The following is a 24777-nucleotide window of genomic DNA, read 5'->3' as shown; positions in this document are numbered from 1 at the left end:
GTCTGGTAGATTTAAATACTGGAACAGGTCTTTAAAGGTATGTTATGTCTACAATAGTAACACTGACATTTCAGTCTGGTAGATTTAAATATTGGAACACGTCTTTTAAAGGTATGTTATGTCTACAATATTAACACTGTCATTTCAGTCTGGTTAGATTTAAATATTGGAACAGGTCTTTTAAAGGTACATTATGCCTACAATAGTAGTAACACTGACATTTTAGTTTGGTAGATTTAAACATTGTTATTACTCTTTCTGGAGGTCTTTCACAGATATGTTATGTCTAGATATTTCAGTCTGTTTGATTTAAATATTGGTACACTAGCTAGGTCTTTTAAAGGTATGTTATATCTAGAACACTAACATTTCAGTCTGAGACCAGACGTTATGTATTGCAAATGAATGTACAATTAGAAACAAAATGTGGCAATTATAATTATAATAATGGACCTTTAATTGTTATACCCACTTTTAAGAGAGATTTATTAGTGCTCCCTTTTTATACTGATTGAGAAAATTAATATTTATTTCCAGGCATTTGAAAAAGAAACATCGGCCAATCCACAGAAGAGGATCTTTGTGACGTTTGGCTATGATTTAAACTGTGAATATGTCTATCACATTGTGCTTAACAAATACGACCATTCAAACTCTGCTGCATCCAGACAGGTGACACATGTTTCGTAATGTAAAATTATTATAATAAAATTATTATCTATAAGCTGTATCATTTAAAACATTTTTACTGCATACTTAGAGTAAAAAAATGTCTACTTTTTCTTTTACATAAGCATTTCATTTGCTTTGAAAATCATCTTAAAAAATACATATGTTAAATGTTCCAAACTTTATTCGAAAACAAAGATGACATTATTATTCATTACATGACAGATTCGTAAATTATTTTCAGTAAGTCATTATACAGCTGCAGAAAATCCTCATGAATTACATCAGTATTCTAGGGTCGTTTTTCCTTTTATCATATTTACCCCCCCCCCCCCCCCCACTTTGAATGTTTATTCCAAGAAAGAAAATAACAAAAACAATATAATGCACACTGTCTTTTTTAACCACAAAATCGATGGTGAATGCAAGATGTACCGTTTTTTCCCGGTCACCAAAATTAACTAAAAGCGAAAGCAGTGGTATATTCAAGAAACAAGACTTAAGTTAGGTGCTTGCATACATAGACCTACATGTCAAACAAAACATAGGCTAATGACTAATAAATAAATGAAAACAAAAATATAGTATGTTACGTTTGGTTCTCGTGCCTAATGTGAATGCACAAGATTTCTAATTTTATAGTAGCATCGTATATTTCCATTTTGAAGGAATTGGCCGAATTAAATCTCATAGAAATTAAAAATATTATGGTCAATTTTTGTGCACTTTTTGGCGAGGTATGGATGCTTTTGTTACATTTATTTTACATTTATTACAACCAGCACAAGTGAAAAGCGATTTTTAAGAGGGTTTTGTTGTAATGGACACTGTCAATAACCTGTAAAGTACCATAAACTACCGATCAATGATTATTATGGGTGATTGCTGGACATTTTTAAAAGATTTTTTTTTTATTGTTATGTATAATGCGTACCCCCATTTTTAACCTGTATTTTTTTGAAAAAAAGTGTGTATAAATTATACACACTTATACAGTATAATACATGGGAAAATACGGTATGTAGGATTTTCAATAACGTACTTAATGTCATCTCCTGATGTTTGGCTATGACGTAGCGAAATCGTTTTGTGGTCTGGTTTTGACTTTACTTCATTATAAAGTTGACTTTTTAAAGTTCATTTATCTGTGTTTGTATAGTCAAACCTGCTGAACCAACAAACTCAAGGTCATAGAATAACCTTTCTGCTGCGAAATATTTTTTTTTTTTTTTTTTTTAGCCCCCACCACAATGCCTCTAGATTGGTTATAAAAACATTGATATGTGCGGCCGGATTATGGTAGACGTAGCCTATGTGATAGCAGTGGGTTTATCTCTCTAGACCAGCTGTTGAAGTAACCAGATGCCAAATTAGTCACAGGCCTTGAACTTAAGAATTTGTCGCTGATGGCAATTTAAAAAAAAAAAAATCTGTACGTGAAATGACCCACAGACGGCAATTTTGATCCTGCCTATTGCAAATATTTTTCCTATACAAGTAACGCTAAGACCACTCCCGGGTTCCCCTTCTAAACTTATGTAATGTTTCTATACATATAATGTTAAATACCAGAAGATTATGTACCCCAGGTACAAAATTGCCATTTATATCTCAAAAATGGGAATTGCCATCATTATAAATTCAATAGCTGAGTAATAGTTTAAAATGTGCAGATATATTTTCCTTGATTTGGTATGTCTCATTATTTAGTTCTTACTGTGATGTTTTGTTTTGTTTTCTTCAGGAACTGATAGATATCATTGATGAGTGTTTCACCCTTGCTAAGAAATACAAGACCAAGTCGATTGCCTTTCCAGCCGTTGGTTGTGGAGCGCTGTTCAAGTACTCCTCATCATTTGTGGCATCCAGCCTTGTGGCTACAGCAAAACAAGCAGCCGCTGCTTCCAACAGTCTAAAGGTATTCCCATTCTCGCTCATACAACTGTGTTTGTTTAAAGTTAATAAAGGCATGGTTAACCTTCTGGATGCTGCAGTTGAGATATCTCGCCCAATGTCATGCCAGTAGACACATTGTACACTGTATATAGTGCATTCCCCAATTCATATTTCCTGCCGTTTTGCACACAGCACTCACCAGAAATAATAATAGACCAACAGGGAATAGATAAATTGAGACTATGGTGGATTTAGGTTTTTGTTTTTCATTGGAAAATACCTGGGAAGTTTGAGTTTTCAGCGAGTATTTATAGTGGAATGTCGTGGTCATTTGAGGAATTGATAGCTGATTGTGACAGCTAATTTGATAATATATTTGATCGTTAAGTGAAAATATGTGAGTTAGTAACTTGTACCCACTCAACATGGTTTTTGTCACAAATTAATCCAGTAGTCAGAAGGTTAAACCTTTAGAAGGTTCAACAAGTCAATAAGATTGATATCAGTGGTGATTTTTTTTACTCGTGTCATGGAATTCAATCCCTAAAACTCACTAGATCTTGACAAAAATTCCTCAGAGGTCACTGAAGTTTTCAGTCTATATAGCTTGCTAAAGGTCACCCCAGTCTATATGATACCTTTACAAAAAAACCTCTTTATACTTGACCACAATAAAATTAATACATGACACTGTACAATATAATAATACGCATATAGAAAACAAAATTCCATGTAATTTATATATTTCTTTAAACATTACCTGTCCTCAAACAAGGGCACCTCCCCCCCCCCCCCCCCCCAACGAGTGGTCTGGTCCGAACATCCCAACAGCCAATGGGATGGCCTAAATTATTCTACTGCATACTGCTCTCTAGTTCCGGTCACATGACTGTAACTTCCTTCTTTTTCTCTTCGCTAAAGGGTCTGGACGTCCTTTTGCTTGGCTCTGTTTTGGAGTCAACTTTTTTATAAGACCTTTGGTTTTGTATTTGTGTTTGGGTGAAATGGTTTTCACCTTCGTTTTCGTTAGCTTTTGTATGTCTTTTCGCGTATTTCGCTTGACTTTCCAAGCGTTTATTTACATGAAATGTTGTTATATCGCCGGTTGTCGTGTCAGACGCCATTTGCAAAATGGCGTCTTTATTTACCGGCTTTATGTTTGTGTTATGATGGTTTTTCTTTCTTTTCACAGATTGAAAAATTATTATTATCATGTCTGATAATGTTCAGCGACTAGTTCGAGCTTGTTTACGCTGCAAGAAATTTACTGCCGGCGGCGACCCTCATGATTTATGTCCGGGTTGTCGTGTTCCGTGTGGCCTCACTTCAAGATGCGACCTGTGTTCGGGGTTGTCAGATGTCGAGTTCGCGGCTTACCTGAAGGTGGTGTCAGCGAGAACCAAGAAAGTGGAATCTTCGCCTTCAGTTGCTGACTCCGTAGCGGAAGTGTTGCGTTCAATTCTACCGACCATGCTGAAAGAAACAATGGCGTCAATGGCGACCTTACCCAAACCGGCGGTTTCGGGGTCAGGTCCGGTGCAAGTCCCCTCTTCAGGGGGTGCGGCTTCTTCAGCTGTACCGATACCTAAGACTTCGGATGACAGGCCTGCGGTTCCTACGCAGCCCTCTGACAAGCCGGCTCATGCAGTTAGACGTTCCACGGACTCCAAGGCTCACCGATCTTCGGCGGGGAAGTCATCTTCGGCGCATCGGAGCCGGGACCGTAGCCGTTCCCCACAACCTGCACGGCTCCCTACGGGTTCCATGGATCGTCAGCGCCGACCTTCGATTGATGATTAGCCTGTGCTCGAGTGCTCCGAGACTTTGGGGATGCAGCGCCTACAGCGGTTTCTATCATTGATGAGCCTGACTCTCCTGACCATATGACTATGAGGGATTGCTTGGCGGCCGTCTATGACATGTTGCCGTCCTTGTCACATCCACCAACACCGTCCAAGAAGGGACCGACACTGATGATAGCGACTGATGTCCCTCCGGAAGATGTGGTTATCCGTTCCTTGGCAGCCGGTACACTCATATCCGACGTGGCGACAGATTTAGACCGCACCTTTAAAGACACAGCGTCCTTTGTCGCCTTCCTGTCTTGGAATCACCGTATGTATCCGGTGTTTGACATGCCATTTAAAGATGGGGCTCCGTCTGTGGATGAAGATGTTCACCGTCTTGGGAAGTCGTCAACTGTGGATTTGATGGACAAACAGGTCCAAGCCATGAATACTGCCCAGAGACGTTGCTTGTTTGTGTTGTCTTACTTGGATGTTTTCCTTGCTGCGATGGCCACCCAGGCAAAAGATGCATGGTGCTACGGGCTGTTTCAACAATCGGCGCAGATGCTGGCTTTCCTGACGTCTTCGGTTACCTCTATGTCATCGATGTTGATGCAGTACCGTCGCCAGGCATATCTGAAAAAGTCAACCTTGGATTTCCAGCATAAGAAGGAGCTGTTAGCTCAACCGTGGTCTGCAACAAAGCTGTTCGCAGGCAAGGTTTCTGACGTGGTTACGGCCAGTGATAAGGACCAACAGTCAACAGCAACTGTCAAAGCTTTACAACTTATTTCGATGTTGGAATCCATGAAGCGAAAGTCTACTTTCACTGCACAACCACCATCTAAGCGCTGGAGAGGTTCCTTTCGAGGTCAACCTTCTCGACGGTTTCCGGACAGACGACCATCCAGTCCTCCAGCTCGGACCCAGGGGAAGCCTGGTCGACGTTGACACCAGCTAACAAATCTTGGACTGCTCAGATTGTCTCGACCTACGCCCGCCCCTGATTTTGAACCAGAACAACGACTCGGTTTTGACGCTTCCGGTGTGCAACACACCGGTCGAAATATCCATGGTCAGAAGTCGACTTCGCCGTTATTGGCGAAACTGGGAGACACTTTGCCAAGATCTGTTTGTCACGTCGATCTTGAAGACAGGGTATCATCTGCAATTGTCTGCCATCCCTTCATTGACCACTTCACCTCGATAACCGCGGCATTCCGTATCACAAGTCACGGTCCTACAGGAGTCCATCAACAAACTGGTGGAGAAGGGAGCCGTTCGCAGCATTTCGGAAGCACGCCTAACACCCGGCTTTTACTCGGACATCTTCCTCGTACCAAAGAAAGATTCTCCGGAGCTGCGAATGATCCACAACTTGGCGTTTTTCAACGACCACTACCTGCTTCCTCCTCCGTCCTTCAATGTGTTAACGTTGCGAGATGTCCTTGCCGTGATCAAACCGGGGGATTGGCTTGCCTCGCTAGATCTCAAGGACGCCTACCTTCACGTTCCGATGCATGACGATTGTCATCGCTACCTCCGGTTCGTACTACAGGGTCGGCATTACGAATGGACAGTCCTGCCCTTTGGGATATCCATGGCGCCATGGCTGTTCACCAGAATCACGACTCCGATGTCCCACTTCCTGCATCGCAGAGGTATATCCTTTTACCCGCACCTCGACGATTGCCTGATGAAGTGTCAGAGCAAGACAGGGCTTACTGCACATGTTGCCTTCATCATGGACTTTCTCAAGCATCTGGGTTGGATTATCAACATCGAGAAATCTCGACTGGCTCCCTCTCTACAGTTCATAGGCGCTTGGCTTCGACCCGACCTGGGCCTCGTTCAAGTTCCTCTAGACCGTTGGGAGAAGATCCAGACCATGATTGCCATAGCCCTCACCGCTCCAATGACCTTCTACAGTTGGCAGAGTCTCCTGGGTCTCCTCACTTCCGCCCAGGATTTGACACTCAGAGGTTGTCTCCAGTTGCGGCGCTTGCAGATGTTTCTCAACCCATTTGTTCGTTTCAACAATCCGGACTTGATCATCTCGCTCCCGGACAATCTATGCTCCAGCCTGCAGTGGTGGCAGCTCCGATCGAACGTCTTAGACGGTGTCTATGCAGCCCTTCCTAGCCACTCATCACCTGTTCGTCGACCGTCACTGGAAGGTTGGGGAGCCCATCTCAGCAACCAGACTACTTCAGGGCTGTGGTCTCCCGGCGAACTCGGACTCCACATCAACCTGCTAGAGTTGTTGGCAGTCTATTACGCTGTCCTTCATTGGCGACAGATGTTGACAGCGGCCTCTCTCATGGTGGCCACAGACAGTACCACCGCGGCAGCTTATATCAACCGTCAGGGCGGAACCCACTCCAGCAGTCTGCTGCAGTTGACTTATCGTCTCTACAAGCTGGTCGACGAGATTCCGCTGCAACTTCGGGCTCGCCATATTCCAGGGGTTTCCAATGTACTAGCCGACACACTGTCTCGGCCGTCGTCTCCACAGCCGACGGAATGGATGCTCCATCCTGAAGCGTTTCGATGAGTGTGCGACAGACTTTGGACACCAAACATCGATCTCTTTGCCACACGATTCAACCATCAGCTGAGGGTTTACATGTCTCCGGTGCCAGATCCCGAAGCTCTGGATCTCGACGTCTTGGCGATCAGCTGGGAACAGATGGACGCGTACGCTTTTCCTCCACCAATCCTCCTTCCAACGGTGCTTCAGAGGTTTCAGCTGTACCATTGTCGCCTGTTGCTCATTGCTCCGATGTGGCCATCCAGGATGTGGTATCCAGATCTAATATGTCTTGCCGATCCACATCCTTTACCACTGCCAGACTGGGATCATCTGTTGCTGCATCCCACATCAAGACTATACCATCCACGTCCGCAGTTGTTCCAACTGCACGGGTGGACTTTATCTCCAAGAGTTTGAGGAAGAAAGGTTTTTCTTCGCAGTCTACGGCGGCCATTTTGAAAGCGCACAGATCATCTACTACTGCGGCTTACAACGTCAGATGGCTTTGCTTTCACCAATGGTGTGTCCGGCAAAAACTCAAACCTCAGATGATCCAGATACCTCGTCTTGCTGATTTTTTGCTGTATCTGCGGACCGCTTTACGATTGAAGGGGTCTACCATCGCTGGGTACGTTTCGGTCATCGCTACTGGAACGAAGTTATCGGGTATTCCTGAGATCCATAAGATGATCAAATGGTTTCGCCTTGAGGATCCAGTACACTGGTTTCGCCCACCAAGATGGGACCTGAATCTGGTGTTACGAGCGTTATCGACCGCACCTTATGAGCCGATCGAATCCTCTTCCCTGCAAGACTTGACGCGGAAGACAGTGTTTTTACTCGGTTTTGCCACAGCTGCCGTGTCTCAGAACTCCATGCTCTTGATGTAGACTTGGTACGTTTTCACCGAGATCGGCGTGTGGTCAACTTGGGGTTACTCATGAACTTTGTTGCAAAGAATCAGTTACCAGACCAAGCGCCTCGTTCGTATGTTGTGCAGGCCCTCTCCTCTATCGTTGGTCCAGCGGACGTTGAGGACTTGACGTTGTGCCCTGTCAGAGCCCTGCACCAGTACATCGAGAGGACCAGATCTTTTCGACAACATCGCAAGAGACTTTTCCTCTCCTGTAACCAGAGTCGGTTGAGGGATATTACCAAGAACACGGTGGCCACCTGGATCCGGTCTTCTATCCTGACCGCCTATCAGAAGGAGGGTTTACCTGCTCCATCTGCTTCTAATCCGCATGAACTCCGTGCCTTGGCTGCCACGATGTCTCTGCACTGCAACACACCCATTCAGCACATTATCACTGGTTGTTTCTGGGCTACGGACTCCATCTTCGCCAACTATTATCTGAGGGATATCTCCACAGAAGACGTTGAGGGGTTCCATCATCTGGGTCCGGTTGTTGCTGCACAGACTCTGTTGAATACAAGCCGTCCTCGTCGCCGTTGATGTCTGTCTGATTATGGGCTGCATACCGAGATGTCCATCGAATCTGACAGGTGAGGATTGCTTAGACTTTTGTTCTTTTGCACAGTTCACGCACTGGTGCCGGAACTTTTGTCTCGATAACCTTTACCCTGCACTGCATGTGGTTATTTGTTGTCGTTATTGAATTAACAGTTCTTTGGTGTACTAGACAGAAAACACTCGGCGGTCTTGTTCTGTTCAATGTTCTGACGGATGCACCTCATTAGGTTGTCGCTTGTTATTACTAACACTTCAATACGTGAGGGTTACCTAACACCTGCATCCCTGGTGGCTACGACTTCCCACCTGTCAGAAACAGCATGAGATGTGGCTGCCACCTCCTGGTCCTTTGTTCTGGGAGCCGTACCTGCCACTGCTGACGGATGCGACCATTCTGGTTGTTATTACTAACATTACCTGCATTGGTCCGTGACGGGCATCCCTAGGAGGAGAGCTTGCCAAGGTTGGCCTTATTCTTCCACTAGTCAGCCTCTTTCCGGTTCGGGGAGTTATCACAAGCATCTACGGATCTCGGCACCCACCACCATCTGTTGAATGCTGCCCTTGTTTGAGGACAGGTAATGTCTAAAGAAATGGAGAAAACTTGGAGTGTTTTCTCTTTTATAGATACATTACCTGTCCTCAAGATTTCATCCAGCCCGGGCCTCCCCGCTTCCTGTTCTCCGTGCGATGCGCTCAGGGAAAAAGAAGGAAGTTACAGTCATGTGACCGGAACTAGAGAGCAGTATGCAGTAGAAGAATTTAGGCCATCCCATTGGCTGTTGGGATGTTCAGACCAGACCACTTGTGTGGGGGGGGAGGTGCCCTTGTTTGAGGACAGGTAATGTATCTATAAAAGAGAAAACACTCCAAGTTTTCTTCAATTTATACTTAATCATAAAAAAGAAGTAACATATTTTTTTTTAACCATTATTTTATTTTCTTCAGGAAGTGGCATTTGTGATTTATGATCAGCACATCTACAACGATTTTGTCAAGGAGTTATCTTCCATGACATCAAGTGCATATGAATCAGAAGCTGTACGTTCATTTCCTCGAGCATCACAGAGAAGTATGTGTTGGTTTGTTCTGCTGTGTCTGCTCACAACTAGTTTTTAGGCTACATTTATTACAAAACACAGTTTGCACATTCACATAATAAATACATTAAATTAGTTTTAAAGTCTCAGTGAATTAGTCAATTATAGTCCATTTGTGTCAAAAAGGAACCAATACAGTGACTAAATTTAAAATTCATATAAAAATTATATTAAGTTTCAAATTCATATCAAGTCAAATAATATTTTTAAACAATCTTTCATTGTAAATAAAAAACTTTTTCTGTACAAATTGCCATCAAATTGCATAGGATACAAGTAGGAAGGCAACTAATGGAACACCAAGGTAAACCAAGTGCAGTTCTTCCTGTAGTCTATTATTTCGGTGAAGTTGCATATCTTTAGCATTTTGTCTTCACCCCTGTATTCAACATTTTTTAATCATATTTTGACTGTGTATTTTAGAAATCAGATAAATGTTTGATGTTTATGTTTTATGTTTACACTGGTTTAACCAGGGAGTCATACCCCCTCCCCATTACAACCCCTTGTTTTCCTCAACCACCTTTCATATTTGTCTGGTGCACCATAACAGGACTCATAGACATTGTGCGTGTCTATATATAATCCTGGTTATACAAGTGTTCAATTATGATTTTTTTTTTCAATTGTAATTTATGTATTTGGTTTAATAGGCAAGAAATATAATTATGATGTTTGAGAGATGGAAATACAAATCCTTTAAACATTACTGTTTTGTCCAAACCCGCCATGGTCTCTTCCTGACAAACTGTTGTGTTCTTGGGTTTGAATTCCCCCGTTTCCACCAGCACACTTGAAAGATAGATTGATTATCTCTTTTTGCAGATCGAAAACCATCCGAAGAAGTCAAAACAGCAAAAATAACAGTTGTGGCCAAGACACAAGATGTATGTGTGAGTGCAAAAAAAGTGTTGATTAAAGAACTGCAGTCAAGATTTCTACATACCGAGTTTGTCCAGAATGAGGGAATCACAAAATTACCATACACAGCACTCAAAGAACTCGAGACTCTGGCCGAGAAGAAAGGAATATTTATAAAGTTCCCAGACTCAGGTAAGAGTTTTGTACTTTGAAAATAGGTTGCCATTTCTTGCTCTTGGGTTAGGGATGTGTGAAGTATTTGAAAGATAATATTGCTACCTGTAATGGTATTGCTGAATACTGTAATTGCAGATAATTAGCTGGTAATGTAACATACCCAAAGTCCAACTTCAATGGACTTATTCTGTTTAGTTTTTTTCACATATAATGCATAAACCAGACAAACTAGATTGTCTCCTTTTAATACTAGAACATCACACTATATTTCTTCTTGAAGACAAACTTAAATTTGTTAATTCTCCATCCCAGTTCTTGTCTCTCCAATGCCTTATATGGTCATACAGACACCTCCCTTGTACATCAACAGTTGTGCAGGCCTAGCCTGGTCACTTTGTAGTGTCTATCATCTGGCATGACATTGTTGAAGGACATTTGCTACCTACCAACCACTTAGAGCTTACCACGCTCTGTACTACTGTAATTAGAGCTTGCCGCGCTCTGTACTACTGTAATTAGAGCTTGCCGCGCCCTGTACTACTGTAATTAGAGCTTGCCGCACCCTGTACTACTGTAATTAGAGCTTACAATGCTCTGTACTACTGTAATTAGAGCTTGCCATGCTCTGTACTACTGTAATTAGAGCTTGCCATGCTCTGTACTACTGTAATTAGAGCTTACAATGCTCCGTACTACTGTAATTAGAGCTTGCCAAGCTCTGTACTACTGTAATTAGAGAATCTGTACTACTGTAATTAGAAAATCATATGTAATTATAAACAGTAGGCCTATACATGATTGGAAATATGTCTAAATATGTTTGTTTAATCCTTCACATTATCAGTTTTCTGTGATGACATCCCATTTACCGCAACATGTATCTGAGATTTAGTGATGTTAACATTCAGTTTTAGTCTCACCGTCCAGTCAATTTGCCTAAAAGACTTGCACCTAATATATTGTGGTATTTAATATAACTCATGGAGTTTTCTTACACACCCGTTGGTGAGACCACAATGCATTATTTATGATAACACATACCCTGTTTACTGATGTACGTGTGTTAACAATTTCAAGACATATGACTGGCTGCTACTAGGTGATGACCAGGTCATGAATGCCATACGTCCAATAAAAAACAACACGATGGAAATCTATTACAATGTGACATATAGTTAACATGACCATCATGTGTCTTTGACGCGTAAGTCAGCTACATGTTCAAAGGGTTGTAAATATCTTTTAGTCAAAAAAGATGTTAAAATTTGCTTAAAACCTAGAAGGGAAATAACACATTCGTGTCCGTTAGATACCATATATCTCACAACTCGTTGTTTAACAACGTATCAAACTTGTTTTCTCTCGTTAGATACATTTTAAAACAGCTCGTGAGATAAATGGTATCTAACGGCCACTCATGTATTATTCTCTATATACATCTGTAAATGACATGCTGGTGTGTTGTTAAGCATCTATTCATTCATTCATTCATTCTGTTTTAGATAAAAAAAATATCTCAGTATTTTTCTGAAATTTCAACACTAAAACGTGTCCTGTTCTTGTTCTTTGATAAAAAGGTCACAGTGACCCAATACTTTTCAAGATTTTGCAATGTTTTTTACTCTCTTTTTTTTTTATTTAGTGTCATTTTCATCACTGATTTATTAGCTGGCTGAAATGAAATAAAGTTAAAAACAGTTCAGCTAATTTGTTGTTTTAGGGAAGACCCAGGTGCACAAGAAGTCTGGCTTGAAATTGAAAGGGGAAAAGGAAACAGTGATAACTGTCAAATCAAGAGTTCAGGAGATACTACTAACGGAAATGTCAAAAACTAAAAAACAAACTTTTCGACGTAAGAAGCGAGGTGATCCTGACTTTATTCAGGATATGGCAACAACATCAGATCATCGCACCCCAACGTACTGGACATATTTCAAATCAGAAAAATCATTTGGAGATATTCTTAAAGGTGTGTTTAGCAGCACTAAAAAGGCCTGGAGTCTACAAAGTGTACCAGCAGGATCAGATATCTATAAATCTATTAGTGATCTGATTGTTAAAACATGGAAAACTCACTTTGTTGGTCATGGACAGGATGCCAAAGGAATCCTTGCAGGATCTAGTGTACAGTTGGTCAAAGTCGAGAGACTTGAGAATCTGGAACTTTTCCGAGGATATTGTCAACACCGAGCAAAACTTTTTGTAAAAGCTGCAAAGAAACCCATAACACCCATCAAGAGTCTACCCAAGTCTAAAGGTGAGGTGGAAACAACTGCCATGGCTGCCAAACATTTGAGACAAGACATCTATGTGAAGGAGATTAACGAACATTATGTCTTCCATGGTACAAGAGCTGATAATATCAATGCCATCTGTGAAAAGGGTTTAGACAGTCGAGTGGGAAATACCAATGGAATGTTTGGCCCTGGTGTCTATGCTGCAGAGAGTTCCACCAAGGCAGATCAGTATGCAGGTGGGTTAAGTTTGTAAATATGTTGGTTTACATAGTGCTTTTCCATTTTTAAAAAAAGCTATTTTCCATTTCATGTTTTTGTAAATTCCGTTTTAGAATACAATTTGTAATTAACAATTTAACTAAGTTGTGACAAATTAAAGGAGCAAATGTTGTTTCTTTATGATTCTTCTGATACATATTACAATTGTAATGACTTGAACAACCAACCAACTTCATACGGTAACAATGCATCACTATTTGTTGTTAAATATAGTACACGTTAGTAGTGAAAAATTGCATCAGGAACAAAGGTCACAATTATAACTATATAAAGCATAATTGTCCAACATTTAAGTACACTGTTTTATTCAAAGGGGCTCAGGGTTGAGTCTAACGTCATCTGCAATGTGAAGTATCTGCTTGCCACAGTGGAAATAAAGTAACTTTGCTGCATTCAGCCACTCACTAAACATTAGCAAACTATTTTGACTGGTTCCCAAAGTGGTCATTCGGTTTAATGTGTAGAGTAAAAATCAGTCTCCCAAGACAAGCGTGAGCGACAAATGGCTGGCTGAACTTATTCCTGGAAGAAAACTGTCCCGTCTTCTCATGCGCAGTAGATTAAGCAGTAAACCCGGTAAATAAGACACTGCGTGCTTGCCAACAGTACTCTACAGGGACTAATCGTCAGTTTTACAGTGTCTAAAATGGTAATAGGTTTTTTAACTTTATTGAAAATCGTAATTCCGTTTCCAAATGTAAATACTGTTTCCGCAAATTCCATCTGTTTTCCACGATAACAGAAAAACACTGGGTCTAAACATTGTATGAATATTTGTCAAATGTGACATTAAGTAAGTTTAAAAAACTCAATTCACACCTAAAGAACTTCCAACCTAGAAACTGTGATAAAAACAAGTAATTAATAGTTTAACAAAAAACTAAATTGTACACCAAAGAAAGAACAGTTCAAATGTTAAAATATTAATTGCTGTATATTAAACATGCTTCTGATTGTTCTAATATTTGTACTAGGTTAAATTTCATTTTATTTTCTAAAAAAAAAATTGTACCGTACATACAAAAATAATTGAAGACAAAATCTAGTCTGGGCTTTTTACAAATATTAAGATGACCAGAAACATTGAATATACAGACAAAACAAGAAAATATATTTAATATGTAAGTTTAATCATAGAAATATTTTATTAGTCGGAAACATGTTACAATGCAGCAAACTCAGGAATGTCCCTTTAAGGTATCCTTGTTTGCAGAAAAAGTTTGGAATGTTTAGCATATATAGGCCCTATTTTGTAAGATGCTTTGCTGCACTTCAATGAAAGCAAAAGTAGGAATAACACTTTTACTCATTATTGGGAATATAAAGTGTACATACAGTAAAATAGATTTAAACCATGTAGCTCATAGTTCATAATATTATTATAAAGTTAACCTTTAAGATTACCTTTGGGCTTTTTCTTGAGTCAGTCTAATCTCATTGATAATATACCTAATTAAATGTATTTCTATTGTAGATGACAAGTCCCAGAGAACACCTAAAGGAACAAACTTATGTATGATTTTAGCACGTATGGCACTTGGAGAACCATTTGTGACCAGCAACCCAAATTCCCCAAAATTTCGACAGCCACCATGTAAACATACAGGCTGTAACACAGATGGCTGCAAAAAACACACAGAAACATATGATTCGGTGCTGGGCGATGGGAAATGGAACTTCAGAGAATTTGTTGTCTATGAGCGTGATTTGATCTACCCTGAATACATCATAACATACCAGCGGGTGTAATGCAGTAAGAAGACCATAGAACACATGCCACCACAAATTGTGGTGAAGTACTGCATGTTACGGTATTATGTCAAACAGCCATGAGAATGTTAAACAGATGTTTATGGTGAAATTAGACATCACAGAGCCTTTATTGTGATTTTGTTCATTATGCGCTGAAGGTATGATGCTGGTTGCTCGCTGCATATATTAACGGGGAACATTTTGTTCAGTCAGTATCGTGTCGTGATTCACTACGCAAGTTTCAGAGATCGCTACACCATTTTAAAACATTAAACAGAAGTTGCTAATCCATTTTCAGTTGACTAGAGATGTCACTAATGAAACTTTTGAAAACAAAATGTTCCCTGCCTATAAGTAACTTTTACAGACAAACCAGTTTTAAACAGCCACCTCAGGGAGTATTGAAGAAGGAACGTGTAATTCATAGTTATAACTTGTTATTAATTAGTTGCTTTGGGAAAACAAGGCAACTTCATAAAACAGGTGGCTGTTTACTACAAGTCATTGTATATTATATAAGATGATATAGGAGAAGAAAGAAAGAAAGAAATGTTTTATTTAACGACGCACTCAACACATTGTATTTATGGTTATATGGCGTCAGACATATGGTTAAGGACCACACAGATATTGAGAGAGGAAACCAGCTGTCGCCACTTCATGGGCTACTCTTTTCGATTAGCAGCAAGGGATCTTTTATATAGGAGAAGAAGACAGCATCTTAAGTTAGATCAAGCAACATCTTTTATTAGATGATTCTGGCCTCTAAAGACAGGTCATTATAGATAGATATATATATATATATATATATTAAATAATTATGGATTGTTAGGTGGACCCAGTCTGTCCCATTCTTTAAAAACTAATATGATTTTGTAAACCCGCCCAATCTTTCTTCTCATCTTCACGATTGGTTGGGTCTAGAAAACTAGATTTGTTTTAAAAATGATGAAACAGGTTGGGTCTAGAAAAAATATTTCAAAACTATGTAACATGCTTTAAAGGAGTAATATTATAAAAAAATAAGTGTTGGAAAGATGTCTATCCAGAGATCTTATATCAATATATACATTTAAAAATTGAAAAAGAGCATTACCAGAACCGATAAACAAAATCACAATTATTTCTACTTTATGGATGTGGCCATATTTATAATAATAATAATAAAATCTTTATTTATAGAAGGTAACTCAGTTAGACTATTCTTCCCTGAGGCCTTCTTACTAATTATAACAATAATAATAACAGTAATCATATTAATTATTAAAAATAAAAACTAACAAAACCATACATGTATATATACAACCATAAAAGATATTGAGACATAATTATATTATATTATATTAATTTCTAACAAGTGTTTGTAACAATTTTTCTTAAATATATTTAAACTAGTACATTTTTTAACATCATTAGGTAAACTCTTCCAGATACCAACTCCAGAAAATAGAAAGCTTTTCTTGTAGTGCTCTATTTTTGATCGGGGAGCTAACATATTTCCATCATCAGTGGAGTGAAGTTCATAAATTGATGATAATTTATGAAATGAATTATCTCCCCATGACCGGGTGTGACATGACTACCAGAATACGATTACATATCGAGAACCACATCAAAGCCAGTAACAGAAATAGATTGCGAGACAGATTTCACCTGTGACAGCAATTGTGGTGAATCTGCTGTAAAAACCCTGTTTATGGGCAATATATACATGTACATTGCAGGCATTTCGATTTGAGTCTGTATTCACAAGTGATGAATTAGAAGCTAGGAAAATCCTAGTAGGTAAAGATGAGGCAATCAATGTTCATGTTTATGACTGAAATCAAGTGTGTTTGTTGGGAGGAAAAACATGCAACACCAACCCAAAATGACCATGTTTGATCGGCTGTCTCCGAAACTAATGCACCTCCAGCTCGCTTGGTGGTGTTCGTGGTTAAAGGTTGCATCTACTACATAGCAAAACTGTCAGTATTTTGCAGTTATTTAATTAAATATGCAATCCTTTTTCATTGTCACAGCAACATCATGTTAAATCGATGAACATTCAAAGTGGTTTAAAAGACATAGTTTAAAAACAAAACTAAATTTATATGCATACTTTAACAATACATAACTGAATTTATTTTGTTTAACTTTAAATATGCTTGTAGTATTGTTTGTGTAAACTATATTGATACTGTACTTATGTCACATAAGAATGCAAACTTTCATTCATTATTAATTGAATCAGGTGATTTTTTTGTAAATGACGTAGTTTTAAAAAGTTACGCCATTTCCTCTAGCTGCTGTGCATTTTTACGGATCATTTAGTTATATTGGAAGGAATTGTCCTATTCATGTTTAGTTTATATTTTATGAAAGTGAATGAAGGGAAAGTGTCTAACATTTATGGAACCGTTCAGTTTTTACCAACAGCTGTAGAACATTGCTTACAAGTAAGTTACAGGCATGAAGTTTCCTACATGATTTCTCTGGCCACCGACCGAGTCTCATGTCATGATTAGCGAAGAGGGTTTGTTTTTTATTATTCAATGCATATAGATCTACACGTCTACTCTGCTATAGCGTTTTCCATTAATTTATTGTATACATTTTTTTATTGCTTTTGTAGCTTTCATGTGTGTTTTCTTTAAAATATCTAAATATGGTTGCCTGAATAATCCGGCTTGTTGCACAAAAGTAGTGCGCAGTGGGGGAGGGGTAGTAGGCGTGGCTTAAAATTTTTTTGTTCATTGAGATATGAATGAAAAAAGGTGAGCACCTCTGGACCAATCAGATTGCTGTAAAGTGTATAGACTCAAAGAAAATTTTATTATAAAAATATAGCAGTAAAGAAATGGTTACACTCGCATGAGTCGTACTGGTTTTATAAAACTTGTGTCATAGTCTAGAGGCAGAATCCAAAACGTGGCTTAGAAAACGATTTCGTTCTACCCGAGAGAGTCAAAGCAACCCCATGGTTATTCCATGTAGGTTGATGTGCTGCATTATATTCCAGTGGAGGTCAACTTTAAAAAGTGGAGGGGGTCACCAGAGGTCATTAAAGGTCAAGCGGGTACAAATTTCAAGCACAAATTAAATTTTCATTTTCTTCATAATTAGTATCTTCATAGCCCTAATGTTTATGTGGGATTACTTTTAAACACAAACAACACACTGAATTAGCCAAGCTATTGTTTTAAAATTTCTATTTGCATAGTATTCAATACAAAATCTCAACTTTAACGTCAATTGTCTCAGTTAAACTGATTTTTTTCTAATAAAACAAGTGGTTTCAAATACACAATGTAGGATATCATTTTACCAGAGAGAGAGTCAAAGCTACGACCATAGTTGTTCCATGTAGGATGATGTCCTGCATAATATTGTAGTGGAGGTCAGCTTTGAAAAGTGTGTGGAGATCAAGGGATACAAATTCAAAGAAAACATTAAATTTTAATTTTCTTAAAAATATTACCTTCATAGTCCTACCTTTTATGTAGGATTACTTATAAACACAAATAACACACCGAATTAGTAAAATTGTTGCTTTAAAATTTCGATTTGCATAGTATTCAATACAAAATCACAACTTTAACATCACTTTTCTCAGTTCATTGATTTTTCAATTAAAAAAAGAGGGTTTCAAATAGGATATCGATCTACCAGAGAGAGTCAAAACAGTCACCATGATTATTCCATGTAGGATGATATGCTGCAACATATTACAGTGGAGATCAGCTTTGAAAAGTGTGTGTGTGTGGAGATGGGGGGGGGGGGGGGGGGGGTCAAGGTCAAGGTACAAATTAAAATTGAAGCAAAAAGTAAATTTTCATTTTCTTCATAAATATTATCTTCACAGTCATACCATTTATATTGGATTGCTTATAAACACAGATAGCACACTGAATTAGCAAAACTATTGTTTTAAAATTTTGATTTGCATAGTATTCATTTCAACACTAAATATTATCTTTAATGTCAATTTTCTTAGTTCGACTGATTTTTTTAAATCCAAAAGGTGGTTTAAAATAGGGTTTTGTTCTACCAGAGAGAGAATCAAAGCAGCAACTATGATTATTCTTTATAGGATGATGTGCTGCATCATATTCCAGTGCAGGTTAGCTTTGAAAAGTGTGTGGGGTCACCAGAGGTCATTAAAGGTCAAGGGGTACAAATTTGAAGAAAACAGTATATTTTAATTTTCTTCAGAAATATCTCTAGTCATACTTTATAAATAGGATTACTGAAATAGTCAAATTATTGTTTTAAAATTTCAATTATGCATAGTATTCAATACAAGATTACAACTTTAACATTTGTTGAATTAAAATAGCACACCATTTGATACACAGATATAGTTTAACATATTAAACATGTGCCTGCACTTTGAAAGAATATAGGCATGTAAATACAGTTTACTACCATATTAAACATTATTGAAAATAACTAACTTCTAAAATTTAAACATAGCTGTCATTTTAAAGATGGCCACCATATTTTTTTAATTACTTTGAATATGAAGTTATTTTCAACTTTCACTTATGGTATTCGTCTGCTTACGACAGTATTTAGCCTTAGTTGAAGTTTACCACTCACTGGATGCATCCCCAAACAATCTGATTTTTAGAACGCTTGGAGCTGATGAGTCATGCACCTTGTTATGGCCTTTATTTCTTTTATGCGATCAAGATGGACATCTCAGCCATCACCGGGGCAGTTCTTCTGCCTCAAAACGAGCAATCCGAAGATCTCTCAAAACCATTCAATCAGTAAGAAGCGACAGGCAGTGTTTACAGAGGGTAGGCATATAATCAGTGCAACATTCCTCATTCATGGGGAACAATTACAAGCCACAGTTCCCATCACGAGGAAGATTCAACAGGTTTAACACTCATCTCGGCGCAGGGCAGTGTCAAAGGAAGAGGGTATAAAAAAATGCCACAATTTTGTGTTAAGTCATCAAGTAACATAATTTTGCTTACAGCTTTAAGGAGTAACAGTTGAACATTATTTCATAAGGGTTATAAACTCAATATGAAATGGTAGCAAGTTTAATATCCTATTTATTACCTGGTGATTGTGTTTTATGCAATATGTCTCAATGATATTAATATAAGGAATTTTAGACGTACATATTCAAATCCAATGTTGTGTGTGTAGATTAGCCTAATACTGTAAAATATTTTATTTTTGTGGGATCAAATTTTTGTGATTTAATAAAAACAAGTCAGTTCACGAGCATTTATTTTCGCGAATCCGCCATGCCTTGTTACTACTAGTCCCGTTAAATGGAAACTAATGAGATCCGGTCCGACTCTGGTCTAATTGAATGACTTTTTTTTTTTTTCAATGTCCAATTTTCGTCAGCTTTTAATTTCGCGTGGAATTTATTTCACAAATCTTATTCAAACAAGAAAATAAAGTAGTGGAGGTAATTTGCTGGTATATATGTATGACGTATAAAAAAAACTATACCAGCAAAAGTTTCTTCAATTTGTTTTATAATTTGGATAATGAAAATAAAATAGTGGTTAAATATGTTTCTGCTTTCTTGGAGTGAAATTGTGTTCCCAACATACCAAAACACCACTCTCATGAATATATATGTTTTAAACACAAAACATATTTTGGGTTTTTCTTCAGTATAGTCTCTTAGAGTATTGGGATAGTTTCTTTTGGACGTCAGTATATATAACTTTATACTCTATTTTTCATAATTATTAATTAGTGACAGTGTTTTGTAAATACAAATTTATATACCGGTATGTCGTAATATATATTTTTTTTTTTAAATGTTTATTATAACTAATTGTTGATTTAATTTATATAAAACATTTAAGGCATATTGTCATAGACCACTGACCTATTTAATGGTCTAACAAAGTATTACCTGAACAAAAATTATTTGATTTGTCCCTAAATGTACTTTATTCAACCATCTTCATAACCACCATACTCCATTTATTAATTATATTTTGTAAAAATAATTGAATTATGGCAATGGTCCATAATTCAAAACCTAAAATTGCCGAGAGGGTTGACATGGATTTCATTCCATCATGGTTCAGTTAAAGTGATGCGATAGCTAAATTTGGTTTCCAACAATTAATGTAATTTTTATTTATTATCCATTTTTAGAGAAATAAGGTCCTTAAATCCGTGACAGTATGCCTTTAAATAGCTTGTTGTAGACATCATTTTTAGAGATGGCTATGAAGTGTTCACAATGCTTGTTGTTAAATGAATAATGTTTTGCTGTGTTACGTATATGTATATCAATACTGAAATATTCAGGTCTACAAAAAATAAGGCAGGGCACAATGAAAACCTAATTTTCACAGTGGTGGTGGGATATTTTCTGTCTCCCACAGTGTGGAATAAGTCTTTTGAGAGGTCATATGACCTCTGATCAGCTGATTGACTGTATTACATTGTATGACTTAACATATGCTGATGGAAAGAAATAAGGGAACACATCGAACTGTAGACTTTAATTCACTACTAGCGTAATAATGTCTGTATTTCATACCAAGTTGTAATGTGGGACTGAATGTCTAGTGTTGAATGTGCTGCCTATATGTTCCCAGTCAACTTCTGACAATATCAATTGGTTTTTGATGCAGTCATTATTTCTTGTTGCTATCGGTGTAATCCTTTATTTATTTCCATCAGTATATAATAGATCATCATGCAAAAAGTTGTGCACATGGTTCTTTCTATTCATATTTGTCATTTGTTATAATTAATTTCGACCACATAATTCAGTTAGCAAAATACATATTTTAATATTGTTATAATTAATTTTGTCCACATAATTTAGCAAAATACATATTTTAATATTTTTGGTTAGCCTTGAATATGGTACATTTATATTGTTTGTGTGAACTTCTTTCGGAGATGTAGACCTATAGCATAGGAATGTAAATTTTCATTGATTAATGGTTAAGTCAAGTGACCTCCCACTGCCGTAGGAACATCACACTTAAACACAAACTTTCTTTGCTTGAAAAACGTAAATTGTGTGTACATGCTATTTAATGTAAAACAATAAAAATAAAATGCCTTGTTTCCATTTTCAGTTGTTTGTTGGGTTTTTTCACATTAGAAACCTCATGAATAGGTCATATGCTTATTGCAAGGTCATAAACAAACTCCATAAATCACGTTGTCATAAATAAAAGGGGCTATATTCGAACAGACAGAAAGAAAGAAAGAAATGTTTTATTTAACAACGCACTTGACACATTTTATTTACGGTTATATGGCGTCAGACATATGGTTAAGGACCACACAGATCTTGAGAGGAAACCCGCTGTCGCCACTACATGGGCTACTCTTTCCGATTAGCAGCAAGGGATCTTTAATTTGCGCTTCCCACAGGCAGGATAGCACAAACCATGGCCTTTGTTGAACCAGTTATGGATTACTGGTCGGTGCAAGTGGTTTACACCTACCTACCCATTGAGCCTTGCGGAACACTCACTCAGGGTTTGGAGTGTGTATCTGGATTAAAAATCCCATGCCTTGACTGGGATCCGAACCCAGTACCTACCAGCCTGTAGACCAATGGCCTAACCACGATGCCGGTCGAACAGATGTACAAGACATGACACTGGTAGTCAGATTGGGGGGGGGGGGGGGGGGGGGGGGGTGGACTTAGTAATCCTGATACACACTTTATACACACACTTGCACAAACACAATGTTCATTAATTTCTGCATATTTAAAAGCCAACATATATACTGTGATGTGACAGTAATAGTGTGCACAATCTGTAACTAGTTAAAGTTAACTAAATAGTTTGTTTTGTTTAATGACACCACTAGAGCACATTGATTAATCAATCATTGGCTATTGGATGTCAAACATTTGGTAACTGACCGTCTTAGAGAGGAAACCCGCTGTATTTTTCCATTGGTTGCAAGGGATCTTTTATATGAAATTTCTCACTGACAGGAAAGCACATACCATGGCCTTTGACCAGCTGGGGGTGGGACGTAGCCCAGTGGTAAAGTGTTCACTTGATGCATGGTCGGTCTGGGATCGATCCCTATCGGTAGGCCCATTGGGCTATTTCTCGCTCCAGCTAGTGCACCACGACTGGTATATCAAAGGCCGTGGTATGTGCTATCCTGTCTGTGGGATGGTGTATATAAAAGATCCCTTGCTGCTAATCGAAAAAGAGTAGCCCATGAAGTGGCGACAGCAGGTTTTCTCAATATGTGTGTGGTACTCGACCACATATCCAATGCCATATAACCGTAAATAAAATGTGCTGAGTGTGTTGTTAAATAAAACATTTCCTTCCTTCCTTGACCAGTTGTGTGTGGTGCATTGGTTGGAACGAGAAAAAACCCAATCAGTTGAATGCATCCCCCCGAGGTGGTTCAATCCTGTGATGCAAGTACCTCAAGCAGGCACTCGACCGATTAAGCTAAATCCCACCCTGTAACTGGTTAAAGTTAAAAGTTCTCATTAAAATGTTTTGGAACTGAAAGCAATTTAGAAATGTGGAGTTCAAAAGACCACCACCTCATAGGCTAGAGAACAGATGACAGACTCACATGGTGAACACTTGTACCAAATATGGAAGTCATCCATTAAAGTTAAAGTTTGTTTTGTTTAACGATACCACTAAAGCACATTGATTTATTAATCATCGGCTATTGGATGTCACATTTGACAATTCTGACATATAGTCTTAGAGAGGAAACAATACATTTTTCCATTAGAAGCAAGGGGTCTTTTATGTGCACCATCTCAGACAGGATAGCACATACCAAGGCCTTTGATATACCAGTCATGGTGCACGTCCCACAAATGGATCACTACATGTGCACTGGTTGGAATGAGAAATAGCCCAATGAGCCACAGCGCAGACCATCCATTATTACATTTCACTAGTTTATACTTATTTTTGTGTTTATATCCAATTAAGGTTCAAGGACCCTGACCTGGGCGTATGCCTCGGCCATCTGTCCATGGCTGTGGGATAGTGGTTAGAGAGAGAGAAGTCTGTGTGGTGGCCATGGACACTGAGCCATTACAACTTGCTCCAAGTGGGAGCCGGTACCAGGAAGTGAACACAGTACTTACCAGCTTTAAGTCCAATGGCTGAACCACTACACCACCAAGGATTCAAGAGCTAAAAATAAATATTTTGTTTAACGACACCACTAGAGTACATTGATTTAGTAATGATCGGCTATTGGATGTCAAACATTTGGTAATTTTGACATATAGTCTTAGAGGAAACCTGCTACATTTTTACATTAATTAGTAGCAAAGGATATTTTATATACACCATGCCCCAGTCAGGATAGTGCATAACACAGCCTTTGGAAAACAGTCATGGTGCACTGGCTGGAATGGAAAATAGCCTAATAGGCCCACTGACTAAATCGACCGTGCATCAGGCAAACACTTTACCACTGGGCTACTTCCCACCCTCAAGAGCTAAAGGCATTTAACCAAGTTCTTTAAATGACCTTGACCCAGACCTGTCAACCTTTAGTCAAGAGAAAGCAGGAGGTGTGTGTTGAAAAAGCAGGAGATTTTGTCAAAAAACAGATTTTTTAACTTCACACAATTTAACCCAAAATCGCAAGGTTGTTGTAAATATTATTACAATAAGTTATATGAACACTACATAATGTCATATATACTTTTTAACCTTTGATCCTGGCTTTAAAAAAAATAAAAATAAAATAAAATGTGTATATATTTCTTTTTAAAGTTTAAATATTGTTATGATTTAATAAATATTTTTAAAAAAATCACTTTTATCCAAAAATGTTAAGAACATAACAAGAAATTACAAAATTTAATTAGTACATTTACAGCATTACACTTACAGGTTACGTTACATCATCATTTGTGGCTAGTGTACCCAAATTGAAGTATCCAAGACAAATTTATATAAATCTTATAAATTAATATTCAGTTTTTACTATAATGAGGAACAGTGGTGTGGTACTAATTTAAAATCATTATAATGATGCAATAAACATTGTATTTCCATTAATC

The 24777-nt window shown here is 38.2% G+C and overlaps 1 protein-coding gene across 1 annotated transcript in view; it reads left to right on the top strand.

The window, feature by feature from the left end:
- The window catches only part of LOC121376183 (protein mono-ADP-ribosyltransferase PARP14-like), a 45935-nt gene extending 28861 nt beyond the window's left edge, over positions 1-17074 (top strand). Inside the window, exons 15-20 of the mRNA XM_041504000.1 lie at positions 538-672; positions 2414-2587; positions 9308-9431; positions 10285-10512; positions 12218-12970; positions 14488-17074. Of these exons, the coding sequence (XP_041359934.1) occupies positions 538-672; positions 2414-2587; positions 9308-9431; positions 10285-10512; positions 12218-12970; positions 14488-14762 (1689 nt within the window). The 3' untranslated portion in view covers positions 14763-17074. The remainder of the gene's footprint in view (positions 1-537; positions 673-2413; positions 2588-9307; positions 9432-10284; positions 10513-12217; positions 12971-14487) is intronic.
- Positions 17075-24777: the final 7703 nt, after the last annotated feature.

Source organism: Gigantopelta aegis, chromosome 6, assembly GCF_016097555.1.
Source record: "Gigantopelta aegis isolate Gae_Host chromosome 6, Gae_host_genome, whole genome shotgun sequence".
NCBI lineage: Eukaryota > Metazoa > Mollusca > Gastropoda > Neomphalida > Peltospiridae > Gigantopelta > Gigantopelta aegis.
Note: the sequence above shows the minus strand (reverse complement) of the source record. Positions and strands in the feature narration are given on the sequence as shown.